The sequence below is a fragment of the Acanthopagrus latus genome, chromosome 18, assembly GCF_904848185.1.
Source record: "Acanthopagrus latus isolate v.2019 chromosome 18, fAcaLat1.1, whole genome shotgun sequence".
Taxonomy (NCBI): domain Eukaryota; kingdom Metazoa; phylum Chordata; class Actinopteri; order Spariformes; family Sparidae; genus Acanthopagrus; species Acanthopagrus latus.
In genome coordinates this window covers 31,065,479-31,082,768 of record NC_051056.1, presented here as the reverse complement: position 1 = coordinate 31,082,768, position 17,290 = coordinate 31,065,479, and the positions used below count along the sequence as shown (strand labels likewise).

The 17,290-nt window shown below is 45.1% G+C and overlaps 2 protein-coding genes across 15 annotated transcripts in view; one reads left to right on the top strand and one right to left on the bottom strand.

The window, feature by feature from the left end:
* The window catches only part of LOC119006982 (LIM and calponin homology domains-containing protein 1-like), a 90,307-nt gene extending 75,387 nt beyond the window's left edge, over positions 1–14,920 (top strand). For 12 of the 14 annotated variants that reach the window (XM_037076183.1, XM_037076184.1, XM_037076194.1 and 9 more), the window contains 16 exons: positions 508–991; positions 2,100–2,408; positions 3,041–3,128; positions 3,283–3,371; positions 3,454–3,559; positions 4,145–4,219; positions 5,074–5,102; positions 5,960–6,073; positions 8,297–8,389; positions 8,585–8,749; positions 8,889–8,983; positions 9,428–9,589; positions 10,182–10,274; positions 11,472–11,580; positions 12,036–12,138; positions 12,590–13,001. In XM_037076183.1, the coding sequence (XP_036932078.1) occupies positions 508–991; positions 2,100–2,408; positions 3,041–3,128; positions 3,283–3,371; positions 3,454–3,559; positions 4,145–4,219; positions 5,074–5,102; positions 5,960–6,073; positions 8,297–8,389; positions 8,585–8,749; positions 8,889–8,983; positions 9,428–9,589; positions 10,182–10,274; positions 11,472–11,580; positions 12,036–12,138; positions 12,590–12,624 (2,149 nt within the window). In that variant the 3' untranslated portion in view covers positions 12,625–13,001. Of the gene's footprint in view, positions 1–507; positions 992–2,099; positions 2,409–3,040; positions 3,129–3,282; positions 3,372–3,453; positions 3,560–4,144; positions 4,220–5,073; positions 5,103–5,959; positions 6,074–8,296; positions 8,390–8,584; positions 8,750–8,888; positions 8,984–9,427; positions 9,590–10,181; positions 10,275–11,471; positions 11,581–12,035; positions 12,139–12,589; positions 13,002–13,037 lie in introns of those variants that run through there. The other 2 variants (XM_037076195.1, XM_037076196.1) reach the window with 1 other exon arrangement.
* A 120-nt stretch (positions 14,921–15,040) lies between these two features.
* phox2bb (paired like homeobox 2Bb) overlaps positions 15,041–17,290 on the bottom strand; it is a 4,334-nt gene continuing 2,084 nt past the window's right edge. The window contains exon 3 of the mRNA XM_037076200.1: positions 15,041–17,290. This exon is cut by the window's right edge and continues 137 nt beyond it. Coding sequence (XP_036932095.1) covers positions 16,999–17,290 — 292 coding nt within the window. The 3' untranslated portion in view covers positions 15,041–16,998.

The window sequence follows — 17,290 nt, the reverse complement described above, 5'->3', positions numbered from 1 at the left end:
GGTGAACTAAGGAGTATTTCAACCAAACTAGAGCCGATGTTGGTTTAATTTTGTTTCTGTTGTGTCTTTCAATGGAGTCTGGTGGCTTTGAGAAAGATCTGGCAGCTGCTTCTGGTTGAACAAAAAGGTTTTCTCCCGGAGGGGTTGCTCTCGTTAACGTTGTCAGACACTTGGAATAACAGCCGGAGCCCGTCAGTGGCAAAATCATCTTTAGGTGAACGTACAACACAAGTTTTAAATTACACAATTTGATTACATTTCATTGCAGCCCGTTTTGCGGCTGCCAGCTGCAGTGGCCTCGCTCAGAACTGGACCACTTTAAAAAATTGTAGTCCCCATTAATCTCTTGGACACATAAACAGAGGAAAAAGTCCAGGTTGAAATGTACCATAGTTACCCTTAAACATTTACTGAATGTCAATGAAACAGTGCCGTGTCAGTGACTTCACATTTTGCACGTCTGTTTTGCTTTACCCCTCCTCCTGTGCCTCCTCCCCTCCTCAACAGGGAGCGTCGAGAGGAGGAGCTGCGGAATGCGTACAGGAGAGCCAGGACCCCAGAGGAGGCATCAGCCATCCTCCAGCGCTACGCCCAGCGTTTCTCCATCAGTGATGCAGTCCTTGAACGCCTACAGCTGCCGAAGCTGCTGGACCGCAGCATATCTGCTGATCCCTCTTTCCCCTGCTCGCCCTACCCTCTGTCCCTCTCCCTGTCTGCCTCCCCAACAACCCCAGATCCCTTCGACATGGACCCCAACGGGCCCATGAGGTATCTGCGCCAGCAGTCCGCCCCGGCTCCGAAGTTCACGTCTACACTGGAGGCGCGAATCGAGGAGTTTCCCAAAGACTCCTCACACCAGCGACCTCAGATCCGCTCTCGCTCGTCTGAGCCGCCAACCACCCGAGGCCTGTCGCCCAAACCGGTGCCTTTGCTGACGCCCAAGCCTTACTTTCAGTCCCGACCCACATCAGCTGAACCATGGCCCAGCAAGGTGAGACTGCCTCTGAAGTCTTTCTTTCAGACTAATCACTCCCCAACAATAAAACTCAATGCATTACTTGCTGCTGTAAATATGCTCTACAGCTTCCTCGAGTGGTGAGTGTCACCAGACCAGCTCTGCAGAGGGCACGGTTGAGGTCTTGACCACATTACATGTGGTTACTTCCCAGCGTCGGCTGCCCTCCTCACAGGCCGGTGGGTAAATTCCCCTCCGGCTCTGTTGGCAGTTACATTAGAATGCCGCAGAACCACCATGGTGATGAGCCGGCTGGAGAGACTTCCCTCCAGGAAGAAGCATGTAATGTTTCAGTTCAGCTCAAAGTGCTCTCAACAGGATCCATTTCCTTTTCTCCTGGAAAAACTGCCAAATGGGAATATTCAGAATGAGATCTTACGTTTTGGTGTGCCGGGCAGGGAGGGGCAGGTTATTACCAGACCTAATGGAGCTGAGCACTTTTCTGGAATGTCTTGTCAGGAGTCTGAGCGGAGCCGGCTTTGAATAGAGCCCTCTGTTCCCTATTGACTTAAGAAGTTGACAAGTAGGGCCCTCTCAATGTGAAGTGGGCTCCCAGCGGACAAAGAGGGCCCACACAGGCTGCTAGGAGAGGGATGAGAAGGTGGAGGCGTTGGGGGGCAGACTGAGAGCCCACATTCACCCGACTCCACCACTGTGTCTTAAGTTACCGCTCACTAGGAGCTGCTCACACATACATTAGTGCCTCTTTGTCACAGAGGCCAGCGTGGTGTTGTGAGCTGGATGAATGGTTAATAACGAACACAGATGAGAGGCCGCAACAGCCACAAATGAAGCTGCGGGATTTTTAAGTCTGTGCTTTATTTACATTTTTCGGTTGTCAATTTATTCTGTTGTGTTTCGTATCTATAAGAAGATTTTTCATCAAGCACACATTTTATTTAGCAAATAATAGAAACTGTGACTCCCATGCAGATGCAAATGTACTCGTATGTGTATAAATGTACATCCTGAACATTTAGAATCAAATAGAAAAAACAACATATCCATTATTATTATTATCCATCCAATATCCATTTAGAAATGAGTTTAATCAGTCATATTAAACCCTCTCCTTCCGATTCAGGCCGATGGTTTGCTCCGAGTCAACGGTGATGTAGGAAGTGACGACGCTCCCACCACGCCTGAGAGTCAGGGAAGGGAATCTCCTCCTCATTTCCAGGCATCTCCTTCCAAAACAAGCAACAGCACCGTAGACGCTCCGTCGTCAGCAGCCTCACCAGCACACAGTACACGTGTCTCCACCAGAGAGAGTCCAGTGTCCACCAAGTCTGAGGAGGCTCGAGCTGGAACAGAACCGACTGCTCAAGACGTCCAAGAAGAGAAAGTCATGGAGCATTCAACACCACCGAGCCGGCCCACCTCGCTGCCGTCGGTCAGGATTATGATCTTTTATAGTTGTTACAATAAAATCTGGAAATAGAACTTTGTATCTAGTGCAGCACTGCAACTAACGACTATATTCATTTTCACTTGTCTGTTGATTTCCTTCATTATTAACTTGTTTGGTCAGAAAAATGTTTTTAAAAATATCTGTCCCCCAAAAGCCAAGATGACATCTTCAAATGTCTCTTCATGCAAAATCAGTTTACTGTTGAAATATTTACATTCAACAAGTTGGATCAGATCATTTTTACATTTTGTCTTTGTCTCAAAATAATTATTAGAATATCAAAATAGTTGACATGAACGTACCAGTTGAGTCAGTGAATCGTTGCAGCTCTCCAGTGGAGTTGCAGCGGGTCACTCTGAGGGATCACACTGTATGTGTGCATTTAGTTGTTCACTCCACAGTCTGTAATCTGCTTACAGCAGAGACGACCTGTTTATGAGCTGGATATCCAACACTGCGCTGTCACTGGCTCTTTGTCATTTGATGCATTATTGGAGTCTGACTCTTTATCACTGAGAGCTTGTTTTGATATGTACCTCATGCACTAGCAGCCCCCTTCATCTCAGTCGTGTTTTGTTCATCATTGAACTTGTGAACATCTGTGACCCTGACAGGAGCTGCAGAAGCCAGAAGACAGTTTTGGGAAGACTGGAATCCAGTCAGGAGCTTCTGCAGAGGAGAAGACCAATCCGAACCCTGCAGGTCTGAACAGTTAGCTGTATACTGACCTCTAGTGGTTGCTCCATGACTTGTATCATTACAGGTCATACAGTAACTTTAGGAAGCTGTGAAGAATAATAAGAATTTAGAGGAAAACATTTTCTGTGATTAAACATTGTTGTCTGTATTTTTTCAGACGCCAAACAAGAACAGGATGAAACTGAAGTGATGACTGAGCTCCAGCCAGGAGTCAGCACACAGCAAAGTCAGCCAGTACCTGTACAGGTGAGGCTGCTAACCAAGTGTCAACTATAGAACATAGCCAAAGAAACAATCACCTAGAGATTATCTTCAAATCTCTCTGCAGGCAAGTGTCCTTCCACCCCCGGAGCCGTCACAGGAAAGAGAGAGTCCACCGAGTTCAGCTGCACCAGGAACATTTGAGTTCCACCCACCAGTAGAACCAGCAGCAGGTCAGTGAACTCGTCACGTCCAAACACAGAGCCAGCAGCTTCTTTTCCATACACCTCCTTGTTTTCTCCTCGCTGGCTTTCTTCCCCTTCTGCCTTGCAGCTCGACACTCGTTCAGTTTTCTGTACAAGTCATTTGAATCATCGTAAGGAGCCTTCAGGCCTCAAGGTCCTTCATCGTTCGTATCTGTTTATCTGACAGTGATCTGTAACTGGTCCTTACCTTTGTAAACAGGTTCTCAAAATAATTAGAACGGAGATCCAAACTAAAACTAGTATAAAAGAGGCAAAGCATCGCCTTTCCAGCACTGCTTTGCTGTTTTCTGTATTTATTCTGACTTTTTGATGTAGAAATCCTGTTGACTTTTAACAAAATCTGATTTAAAACATCTTCAGAGACTAGATATTGTTTTTCCAGTTACAATACATTAAGTATAGTATAAATATCAGAGAGCAGAACTATAAAAGCATTTCCCAATTCTCTCGATGTCCATACCAACTCTCTGTCCCTTATCACTCCTTCCCCTCCCTTCCTTCCCTCGTTCCCTCCTTTCCCTCCACCCACATATTTTTTTTATTTGGCTATAGACTTTGCAAACAGTATCAGGTCTCCGCTGGCAACCAGCAACCCTAAGTTACGCTGGGACTTCTTCGCTCCTCCAGGTAAACCCTTTGTTCATCGCTGGAGCTCATGTTTCCGTCCCCAGGTGCTGAATGCACAGGGTTTCCCTGCTGCTTCTACAAGGGCACACACAACAGTCCTTCAGTCCCATCTGTTGTTCTTCACTCATTTCTAGTGTTGTGGATGATCAGTGATGTGAACTCTGTCTTTGTTTAAAAGTGTCATCAGTGTCATGTTAGTATCATCATGTTGGTTCTGATGCAGAGTCCAAACGATCTCAAGAAGCTGGTCACTTATGACAATTGATGAAAATCGTCTTGGATGAGCTGCTGGACTCGATGAATGTGCAGTTGTATGTTGGTCACCAGTGTGTGTGCAGGTCTTTCAGAGGCCTCAGAAACCATTACATAGTGTTGATTTGGATTTCTTAGATCTCAACTGCCACATTTCTGATGTTACAAGTCTTAAAACCTACTACTGATCCTGAACCAGAACCAGAACCTACACGTACCTCTGCACAGGAACACACATATACCACTTGCCTTTGTACTCACTCACAATGCTTGAATGTTTGATCCTGATGGTTTTTATTTTGACATTTGTCCTGTGAAACAAGCATCACATGTAATTGTCTCATAGATCCTCTGCTGACTGTTCCACCAGAAGCTCCAACATCAGCTCTAGCTGAACTCCTGAGTCACAGTATCAGACGGGTGTAACTGCAGATGCTGTCTGTTGCTTTTGGTGGACTGGTTTTCAGTCACTGCCATCTTTAATCATTATTGTCCAACCAACACATTGTTGTTATTTCACTGAATATTTAATTTGAGCACCAGAGTCTGAGATGTTTGTTTGAATTGTAATGGAATCTGTTTTCTTCTCACACCCTCTACAGAAGAAATGGAGAAGGAGCTCCGTGGAAACGTGAGTAACAATCATCTTCTGACTGCACTTAGTTTTGTGGTCAGACTCTAAAAACCCTTTTACTGCGTCTCATCTGGCTTCTCGTCTCCTGGGTTGTGGTACCTTAGTCTAACATACTGCATTCATACAGAGAAGCCAAACGCTGAAAACATGATCCAAATTAAGGACAAAATGAAAACGAATGACAGTCTGTAGGTAAGACTGAAGGCAAAGTGAGCTAAACAAAGACAGACATTACAAACACTGGCTCCATCTGAAGCCTCATCAGCAGCGTTCACATCCTGTCTGCTTCACAGGAGCAGATTATTCCATCGTCATGTTCTCACATCAGACAGCAGTGCAGTTTTGTTAGCTCAGTGTCACACAGCAGGGCTCTGCTACAGATCCCAGGCCACACAGAGCTGTTGATGTAGCATGCCAGATGAAGATGCTGTAGAAACGGCCGACTGCTTCCGTTTTCCTTTGAGCTCATCTGTCTCTCTCTCTGTCTTCTCTCTCTTAGTAGGAGTCCTTGAGCATTGGAGTAGTGCTGTTGTGGTAGACCAACTATTTCTGTCTCCTCCCTCCCTTCTTCTTTTCCTGTGGTGGATGTGTGTAAACACTGGTCTGTGTGTGTGTGTGTGTGTGTGTGTGTGTGTGTGTGTGTGTGTGTGTGTGTGTGTGTGTGTGTGTGTGTGTGTGTGTGTGTGTGTGTGTGTGTGTGTGTGTGTGTGTCGGGGCCATCTCAATTCTCATTGGCTTAATGGTTGTGTGAGATTGTGTGTGTTTGTGTGTGAATGGGTGCATGAATATTTGTGTGTATGTGTGCATGTTGATGTGTGTGTGTGTGTGTGTGTGTGTGTGCTGGGGTCCATCAGGTGTCAGTCCCGGTGTTGCCCCAGGCCAGGCGGGGCGACCGCTGGTCTTGGGACCCGGATGAGGAGCGAAAGCGTCAGGAAAGGTGGCAGCAAGAGCAGGAGCGCATGCTGCAGGTACACAGTTTACCTCTGAGGGTAAAGCATGGCGCATGAGTCTGCAAGCTCAGAGCTCCCTCTAGAGCTGGACACTGTCAGCAGCGTGGGGTCAGCTGCAGAACGGACCTGTGGCTGTAATTATCTATTAGCTACAGTTTTAAAACAATGTAAATACACAGAGCTGCAACAATCAACACGTTCATTGTTGATCCATCTTTTCTGACTTCAAAATGTCAGAAAATAGTGAAAAATAAACCAAAAAGTAAATTGATCGATTGTGATGAATATAAATGGTGACAGCTGACAGATGAATCAGTTATACATCGCAGCTGTACAGAGAAATAGATGTTTGAGGTTTTGGGTAAAATAAGATTGTACCTTTAGCTTCATTAGATCATTTGCACCTCAGACAAACAGGATAGTTTGCTGTTAATCATTCATTTGGACTTGACAAGAGTTATAGAGTTATACTTTGTTCTCACAGATGCATTAGTGTGTAATAACGTATCTAAAAGATACATCAGAAAATATACAGTAAAGGTGGTACACTGTGAAGCATGAACAAAGCAGACTGATATTAGCTGATCCTCTCTGAACACAGTGTCAACACAGATGCACTTCATGTTTGACCTCATCAGCTTCATGGATTCTTGTAGAGACCCACCACTCTGTGGAACACATGGTTGTGTAAAAGAAGTTACTGCTCAGGCTCAGGAACACTTCAGAACACTGATGTTGTCTGTTGGAAACAGTGTCACAGCCGTGTTGGATCCAGGTCCAGACCCGTCACTGGCCTCAAATCCACAATGTCTCTGAACGAACAAGCAAACCACAAGCAGAACCAACAGGACTGAATGTGGGTCCAGGCTCTTTACATTGCAAATCTTACAGAACATGAAATATATACACAGTTATTGAGGATCAGACAACATCTAGACTTCCAGGTTATATTATAACTTTATAACTATGGTTATATGTAACCAAAACATCTCCAAACCTCCACCTTCAGATACATTCAGCCTGTTTTAACCCATCTGTTTACCCACAAACAGTTCCTGACCCCTGACAGTGAATCCACGCTGTGCAGCAGGACCGGCGGCTGCTGTGTGACCAGCTGTGCTCTGCTCAGAATCAGATTAACCACATGTCATTGCTACTTGCAAAGCTTGCCTCCATGTTTGTGTGATACTGAGCATATCCCCTCCAAAGACACAACCCCTCTGCTCCTGTGCACACTTCGACCACTAGAGGGCGATTTTGTGCAGTGGAAGAACCTCAACTTTGGTTTGATCCACTGTCTCCATCTCATGCACAGACGCAGACACAGACAAAGACTCGTCCAAGGTTGCTGCTGTTGCTGCTGCCCAAATCACCCTCTCTCTCCTCAGCCAATCAGAGATGCATCTCAGGTCCACACACTGTTGATCATTTAAAGGATTCATTGATATCCGTGAGATACTGAGCTCATCTGCAGTGTATTGTGGTAAATTAATCAAAAACAGCAGTAATGAGAACAAGTTTCTCTGCTGTCCAGTTGTTGCAGGACTGTTTGAGATGAGATGGATGAATGTCTGGTGCATCACTGTGCTTGTTGCCTCCCTGGTTGATTCTGTGTTGTGGCAGTGCCTCGATCTTCGTCTGTCATCTGTCCCGCTTTAGTTGCTTTTCCTCTAAATCTGTCTCACATTTGGACTCGTTTGGTTCCTACACAAGTTTATCTTACAAGGTCTGTGCTTGTCAGAGGATTGTCATCTGTTCCGTGGTCATGTTCCTCAGTTACACCCATGGACGTCAAAGAAACATTTGATTAAATGATGAAAATTTGAATGTGAAAGTTGTGTAGGAACCTGGGGCTCCACAGACTCTGCATGCTCCACTTTGCCTTTTGTCCGCAGTGCCTGCTTCTGGTTTATTGTTTGCTTTTTATACCTAACATGCAAATGTGAGATCTGAATGAGCAGTTACTCATTTATGTCTCCTAGACAAGCCTTTTATTTCAGTACACAGTGAGGGCATCTCACATGAACATTTTATATAGTGCACCAATAATTAGAGCAGGATTTACAGCGTTAGATGTGTCAGTGTTCATTAGGAGGGAACTCATTTGAAGCCTTTCTTGACATCAGATATTTCTGTGCATCATCTCTGTTTTCCTGCCAAAACATCCACCAGCAGACAGTTTAGTCTTCCTTTCATTGAGGCTCTGTGCTGTCTGTCATGTGTCTGTTGCCACGGTAACAGGAGAAGTACCGACGTGAGCAGGAGAAGCTGAAGGAGGAGTGGGAGAGAGCACAGAGGGAGGTGGCAGAGGAGGAGAGGAAGTACCACGAGGAGGTGTGTGAATGATTCACTGAAGCTGCTTTCATCCTCACTCTGAATGTCTGAATCAGGATCAGTTTGAACTGTTGTGTTTCTGAATCAGTGCACCAGTTAAATGTAAAACATGAATCGTAAAGAAAACTGTAATAACTGACATCGCTGATGATCTTTACCCTCGTTGGTGACTGATCCAACTCTCTGTCACACCAGGAGCGTAGGATACTGGAGGAGACCGTGGCTCCTCTCACTCCGCGCTCCTCCGCCCTGCCCTCCCCCAGCCGAGGAGAGCTCACCTCCACCTCGGAGCCTCAGGGCACCATCGTCCGCTCTCTGGCCGATTGGGAACGCAAGCAGGAGATGCTGGAGAGGCAGTCGGTGAGTGGCTGATTGATTATAGGCAGTTTGTTACATGCATGCAGTTAATTTGATATCAGTTCTAGAGGGGACTCTGGCACAGTGTCGTTTCAATTGGCTGTTGAGCTAAGTGTTCCCTGTTTGTGATTGGACGGCACAGAAGGCGAGCACAGAGAGTGTGGAATGGAAACGGAGAGAAAACGACAGGACCAGTGACATCAGCACCGCTGACGACAGCATGAAAACAGGCCGAAGGTGAGTGAGCTATCTGACAGAGGTCCATGTGTTTTTAACCATTTCAAGCCTGTGAATAAAGGCTGTGTGAGGAACATGTGGGACAATCTGAAGGAGATGAAAACTTCAGAGAGTCAAAGGAAGAGCCAGAGAAGAGAAACCAGTGGAAGAATACCACATAACTACTTCACAGAAGGCTGTTATTTCATTTTTTAGTTTAACAGTCACTTGTTGAAATACAATAAAATATCAAATTTGCATCAGTTTTCATGTAATCAGCAACTTTTCTGCCTTTTCACATTCATTTAGTGGAGCTTTATGAGTTCCCTATGTACGTGCATGTCTCAGTGCTGTTGTGTGTTAGATACCTTCCAGGTGAAACACTGATCTCATGGCATCAGTCCAGTAAAAACAACAAAATATAATGAGACCATGAATTGATATTAACATGTGTCTGATTCTCAGCCTGGCGAGTCAGAGCAGCAGTCAGCCAGAAACACTCGCTCACAGTCTGCAGAACGGCCAGAAACTTCCCTCGATGACGGCCAAATCCTCAACTCCAGCCCCCAAACAGCAGGAGCCCACAGGCGTCAGCAGCAAGCCCAGCCGGCCTGCAGGAGACAGGAGGTGTGTGAGTGTGTGTGAGATGTCTTCAGACCAGGCTCAGAGGGTGCAGTCCTTCTCAACTTTTACATCCACTTGTCTCATGTAGTAGGAGACAAATGGATGTAAAGGTTTCAGCCCCAGTGTGGACTCATTATTACAACAGAAAATCACCATTTTTAAATATGATTGTCAGAAGAAGTATTCCTCAAACTGTCGCGGCTGACCTTCACACACAAACAACACTGCTAACTTTTACCCCATCACACTGGATTCACATCTGAGCCGGCTGCAGCATCATGGCAGCAGAACTGTGGTTAAGAGTAGTTAACCTGTTTGACCAGCAGGTGGCATCTTGTACCTCCATTTCACCCATAGTCACCCAGCATGTGCAGACACAAGAGTCAGTGAGAACGAAGGCGTTTCTAGAACCATACACCACAGTAACACACATCACTGCGCTGTCAACATTAAAGTAAGCCTGAGTTTAGGCCCAGACTACTCTGACAAGCTTTTCTGGCTCTGATTGGCCCGTCTGTGATTCTGTCAGCCAATAGAGTCGCTGTAGCTGTGAGTCATCATCATCATCATGTTGCATGTTGCTGTCCATTTCCAGGACCGGGCCCATTGATAATAACATGGGCAGCTCATCACACCCCACCGCAGCATGTCCACCAGCTCCAGACACACTGCCTCCTGCACCCAACAGGTACCGCATCACAAACAGGGGGAGGGGGGGAGGAGGAGGTGGGAGGGAGGGAGGAGGAGGAGGAGAGGGAGGAGAAGGAGGAGGAGGCGGCGCGGGAGGGGAAGGGGGGGGAGGAGGAGGAGGAGGAGGGGGGAGGGGGGGAGAGGGGGAGGGAGGAGGAGGAGGAGGAGAGGGAGGAGAAGGAGGAGGAGGAGGAGAGGGAGGAGAAGGAGGAGGAGGAGGAGAAGGAGGAGGGGGGAGGAGAGCTGCTTCATTTCTGCACTGTCATTTTCTGCTCTGCTGCCTACATTTCTCCACCCGTCTCATAACATGAACCACTGCAGCACCAACCGTCAACTGCAGAGATGATTTCAGTACTACACACATCAGTACTACACACATCAGTACTACACACATCAGTATACTACACACACCAGCACTACACACATCAGTACACTACACACATCAGTACTACACACATCAGTACACTACACACATCAGTACTACACACACCAGCACTACACACATCAGTACTACACACATCAGTACACTACACACATCAGTACTACACACACCAGCACTACACACATCAGTACACTACACACATCAGTACTACACACATCAGTACTACACACATCAGTACTACACACAGGGGTCTGGAGGTCTGTCATTATTTTGCAGTGAACGTACTTCTGTAGTCACAGCTGCAGAGTTACCTGAGTTATCAGAGTTACCTGAGTTATCTGCACCTGCTGCTGGTCTGCAGCTCATTATAGTAGAATTATAATAATACTCAGAAAACACACGATGATATCAGCTGTGCAGAGAACAAGAATGTTACTGAACACCAGGATTGAGGGAAAAACTGACGGAAATAGCAAAGAGACAAAGAAAGAGAGAAAGAAAGAAAAATACTTATACACAGTTTCTTTATGAAAAATAAAGGTGGTGTGTGTATTTGTGTTGACTGCAGTCTGTTGGACGGATGAGGATGTTATCAGACCTGAAGTTCAGTGCACTGTGTAGAGATGCTGCGTCTTCAGGTCTTCAAGGTTTAGGATTGTTGTTACATTTTCTGTATCAGCAACTTTTCTTTATTTTTCATCTGGTCCTTCTCAACAATACAGAGACAACTTAAGAGTTGTGTACTCGTTCATATTCTCTGTCAAAGTGGCAAGCTGAAGACAGAACCATAGATGTGTTTCTGTCCTCCTGTAGGTCTGTGAGTGGGAAGAAGCTGTGCTCCAGCTGTGGCCAGCCGCTGGGGAAGGGAGCAGCCATGATCATAGAGACCCTCAGCCTCTACTTCCACATCACGTGCTTTAAGGTTGGTGGCACTTTTCAAACAACTCTGTTGTATCATATCAATATTCACCATCGTCCTCTGTATTATTTTGTTTTGTATTCATTTGATGATCCATCACGAGTATGAATGCAGCTTATTGCTCATCCCTCTGTGGCACTTAGCACAGAGCAGTATGAAGACATGTTGCTTCATGATTATTAGCATGTTGGTGTGAGTCTGTGGTCAGGCGTCTGTTTCCTGTGGTACTGGGAACAGACACAACATGCACACTGAAAATTACCAGAAAGTTACCACTAACACTGACTGTTGGCTAAAACCTGAATAAGCCACCACATGTTACCTTCCCCTGACAGGATTCAGCCATTTTAGTTCCCTCCACACTGTTTGCCGGGCCATCATGAGCTCAGAGTCGCCCAAGATGATTTTGATTGGTTTAAAGAAACACAACGCTGTCTGTTTCCTCCTTCTCTCTCCAGTGTGGAGTGTGTAAGGGACAGCTGGGCGACACGACCACGGGGACGGACGTCCGGATCAGAAACGGCCTCCTCAACTGCCACCAGTGCTACATCCGCTCCCGCTGTGAGTCCCTCCACCTCCACCCTCTCTCTCCTCTCATGTCTTCCCTCCGTCTCCATCACCCCTCTCACCCATCACCCATCCCTCTCTCTCTGTCTTCTGTCTGTTTCTATCCATCCATCCAAAACATTAAACCATCACGAGTAACAGAAGACACAAGCTCCTGATCTGAGTGAATAATTCTGGTGTTCCATGACGCTCGTGAAGAGACAGTTTAATCATCCTGAGATTATAAAAATGGTTAGCTGTTGTTGTGCCTCATTGTTTGCTAATGTTAGCCATATCTCATATTTTCACTGATGAACACACGCAGGTTTTTAATAAGGTGATGGTGTCGTACCACAGCAGTAAATAAGACGCTGGTGCAGCAGGTAGAAAAGCTTTGTTTGATTTATTGTTCTCAAAGTAAACTCGACACTATTTCATGATAAAATATTTAAGCTGTATTTCAAAGGTTCTCGCTGTATTGCCGCCCCGCTGTGTGGCTGATGAGATGAGCGTTTTTTAATATAACGTTGCTACCCAGCGCAGCTTTAATGAAGAAGTGTCAGACGCGGTGAAGCAGCCTAACCGGAGCGACGGATCTGAAGCTGCATCGAGAGGAAGAGATGACGCAGCAGCCGGAGAGGACGACAGTAACTGTCCGTCTGTTTCACCTCAGCTGCACACCAGCCAACGTTCACGCTCTCTAAAAGACGCAGCTCACATTCCCTCTCAGCAGCTGTTATCATTTGAGGATCAGAAAACCACAAAATCAAATCAAAGACTGAGTCAGAAGTCATTTTCTTCCATCAAGAGGTTTTATTTCATTGGGGTTGAATCTCAGTGACCTTAAAATCCCTAAATAAACAGTAGTGTTTTCTAAATGTGTGTGTTTCCTCCTCTTTCTGTTTCTCTTTAAGCGGCTGGACAGCCAACCACTTTGTGACGCTCGCCAGAAAAGCACAAGGTTCATGGAAGAAACCCTCCCATCCCCGTTTTAAGCCGATTATCTGCAAATCATGTCCTTCACAGCGTGTCGAGATCTTTGCATCAGTAACCAATGAAGATTCATCATGGGGGCCAAACAGGGATCTGGGCACAGTCTTTAAAAAAGAAAAAAAACAGTCTTCGTGTTTCTGTCAGTGAATGTGGATGTGATTGGTCCACGTACGACCACAGACTGTTTCATCATGCAGCGAACACGAAAGAGGAAGAGAGAGGACGCTGCTCTGCGGTGGCGGCCATGTTGAAAAGAAAACACTCACATCCACAGACGCTGAGACAGCGACAGCGTGTGCTGCTGACGGAGAGAGCGCAGAGAGAGCGGAGTGCTCCGGCTCCATGAGTAGAATCACATTCTGTTGAAATGTGAATATTTACCATTCAGTTCCATATGATGGAAATGCAGTGTATCACATAAAATTGCTTTTTTTATCATTTAAGAAATATTTTCTTAATTTGGAGTGATCAGAATCCTACAACCTGAAAGATAACTGAATATGTGTTGAGGCAGCTCGGATCGGATCTGTTCTGAAAACTATGATTGATGAACACCCTTCAATCGAATCAAATAAAACCATTTATAGAAAAAGTGCAATAAAGGAAGAAACTCACCATCCACAGAGTGTACAGTAATCCTCACAGTGACCTCGTCCGTCTCTCCTGTGCTGCTGAATTGAATTAGCTTCTATATTTAAACATATTATGGATGTAGTTTCATCATTAGGGCAATAACTCGACTTGTGAGCTGTTTCTGTGCTTCTGGGTCACAGCAGGTAGCTCCTGCCAGCCTGTCCACTTGGAAAGTCAGGATTATAATGTGCCTTAGGAAAGCAAGGTGATGCAGGAAAACAAAGCACCAGCTGTTTGGTGTTTTATTCTCTTTTTCTTTTTGTTTCTGGGGTGTACGGAGGGATTCTGGCCAAATTGGAACCCTTGAACCTGCAGACAGAGCGGCTGCAGCCCTCCTGTGCATCAGCTTTACTTCAGTTGATAACCTCTGTTTGTTTCACACAAACACTCCTTCAGCTCACAGCTCCCCTCTTTGATTTGCAGTGATAAGTCCAGAGGAATACTGATGTTGTCTGAGAGTAGAGTCGATGCTGCGGGGGAAATTTCATTTCAAATGTTGTTTTATTCTAGAGTCATATAGACTTCTGTATGCTATTAATTGAGGTAATTTTGATAATTGCTCAGTGGTAGGATTCATTTCTAAAAGTAAAGCGCACCAGTACATGTAGAGGTAACATGAACACACATACCAGCAGCAGCTGCATTATTTGGTTGGATGAAACTAAAGATCTGTGCCGCCGGCTGCACATTTTAAGTTACCTGCTTCTTTTTTCTCTTTTATTTTGACCTTGTATGAGAAGAGCTCGGTTCTGTATTGTGGATGTTAAAAAAGATGCACGCTTAAGCCTAAAACCAAATGATTTGCTGTATGAAAGCAAACTAGCAGCCTCCTCCTCCTCCTCCAGCCGAGCTTCTCCTCCAGGTTCATTTCTCTGATCTACAGTATTTCTAAGCTTCTGTTCCGATTGTCTATTTTCTTTTTTTTTTATCCTCATTTAGCTCACGAGTAACTCTCGGCTGAGTCTCTGTTAGCGGGATGTTTGAGACGGAGCTCTGTATTCAGACGGTCTTCTGAACAGGACAGTTGGGGAATGAAACCTTTTACGTCTGTTCTGTATTTATTGTAATATTCACCTGAACACTATCCGAAAATATAGATTAATTTGGTGTTTAAATGCGAATGCATTTATAGCATACTGTATGTTTATAAATAAAATGTTATACATTAAAACCGGGCTTCTGTTTGTCTCTGTGCACTTACATTAATATCTGTAGACATGTTTTGTGTATATTACTACACACCACACACAATCTGGGTTCATGCGTTTCTCTTTATTGTTATATCTTTGTCTTGTGTTGCCTGGTCTCCGTCTGATCCACCAGTCGTTCCTCTGTGTGCTGGACTTTACTGATGCAGTCGTGTCTTTCAGTGACTAACAGCCTGAAATGTTCAGTGAAGAGCAGAAAACCAGAATCAGTGTTTCTGAAGAGTCTGATTTGATTTTGAAAAGAGTTCAGTGCTGCGACGCCTCCTGGTTTATTTCTGTGGTAACTTTCTGTTTAAATGATGCAGAGAGGTGACAGAGAGACTGACCTGATGAACAGCACGAAGCTTCAAACAAACACTGATGAGATGAAATAACAGACTATTAATATTAATGTAGAACTCATTAAAGAAAAGGCTGAAGAAAGAAGACAGACGGACAGACAGGAGACATTAATCTCACCTGTGCTGTTCACTTGTTTGGTTTGAAATCTGCTGCTAGTTTTGAGCTTTAGATCTCATGTTGACACTAAACTGAGTGTTTGTTTCCATCATTTCAGTTTTTTAAACTCTGTCACATTTCAGAAGACCAATGATTTAATGTGGACTAAGGCCAATAATTATATATATTTATATATAATTATTATATATGAATCTTATATCCTGTTGTTTGTATAAAATATAGTATATTATTTATGTATGAGTATGATGTATTATTAATGTATAAATATGATGTAGAATAAGTCCTGCGGCCGGCGCGGCGCTGCTGAAAGTCTTTTTCAAAATGTTCTGAGTGTTTGATTAAAACCTGTGAGCGTGTAAATCAAACAGGAACAACAAATCATCACTTTGCTGTATTTGTCCAAAGAAAACATGACAAAGCAACTTGGACTATTATTTTTTTTATCATCAACAACCATTTGAATGGTACACCTGGAAAACTATGTGCACATGTAGAAATATTTCCTTCTTAAATATAAGCATTCATTACCTACATATAAATAACTTTCAGATCCGAGACAACATGTTACATAATGCTCACAAAATGGAAGGAACTCATCGGAAATCAGACAAAGAGACAACATGCAAATTATATCCAAATAAATACAATGTTTGCATCATTCCCTTTTTTTGTTTACCCAAAATAAATTCTTCGGAGGGAATCTTTGTAAAACATCGAAAAGACTGTGTCGATCTACGAGGGGAGGATGAACTATGGTCCAGCTAGAGGAGACAAGAATACGTATTAACACTTTACAATCGGAGCCACAAAAACACTGCCGTAGAAAGACACACACAACATACACGTTTCCTGTCAGAGTGAACATTGCAGTAGTTTGTGCCTTTTTTTCTCTCGAGGAAATAATTGTGTTTATATCGATAATTTAAAGAAACTAAACTCTTCAGCAGCCTGGAAATAAAAGCCAGCACACAGCTGTGAGAGGCCGGACAGCAGCGTGTGTCTGTGAGAGAACAGAAAGCGGGATGTGTCGGAGAGCGTCCTCCCTCCTGGACATGAAACGTCTCTCTGGATAACAAAGCAGCTGTTGAACTCTGACATGTGACTTCACGAGGCTCCTTCGCTCACTGATGCCAAGTTTCCAGCGCGCAGACGTTTGTTTGCTCATAAATGTTTGGCCCAAAAAAATGTTGATCTTAACAAGTCCCCATCCTCCGGGAGCCAGTCTGACAGGTGTGATCTGAACCGTTTGCTCTGGGATGAGTTTTCTTTTGTGGATTTACGCATGAAGAATGTTTCTGTTGATGTAAGTCTTCAGACGTGACGGGAAACATTTCACTCGTCTTGCACTTGTTTTAAGAAAACCCCGTTGTGTTATGAGACAACTTGTCAAGATGGATATTTGTACAGCTAAAGTGTCCACTGACCACAAGAAACAGCGCAAGGCATAAAAATGAAATAACCGAGATGTCATCTTCTTCTTAACTGCTTGTTTGTGTCCTTCAGTCTGTCGCGGGCGATTGCTTTTCAGTCTCCGGAGGATGAGGACGCGCCTCTCTCCCTCTGCTCTTCTTGGGGAGCTTCATTAGAACATGCTGGTCTTTACTAACGTCGCTTTGGCTCCGTTCTGTCTTTGCAAAGACGACAGTACGCTGGCGAACGGCCCGCCCAATGAGTCCGGGATAGAGGTGATGGTCCCCGGGGCGGTGGCCCAGCCTTGGCTCGGTGCTGTCACTCCCATGCCGCTGGACACGGAGGTCTTCACTTGGTCCACCTGTCCGTTCCCGGTGGTGTTGACCTGGCCTCCGGTGGGGCTCGGTCCGCCGCAGTTGGAGGTGGGCACGGGGTTCGGGCCCGGTCCTCCCGTGCTGTCGGGG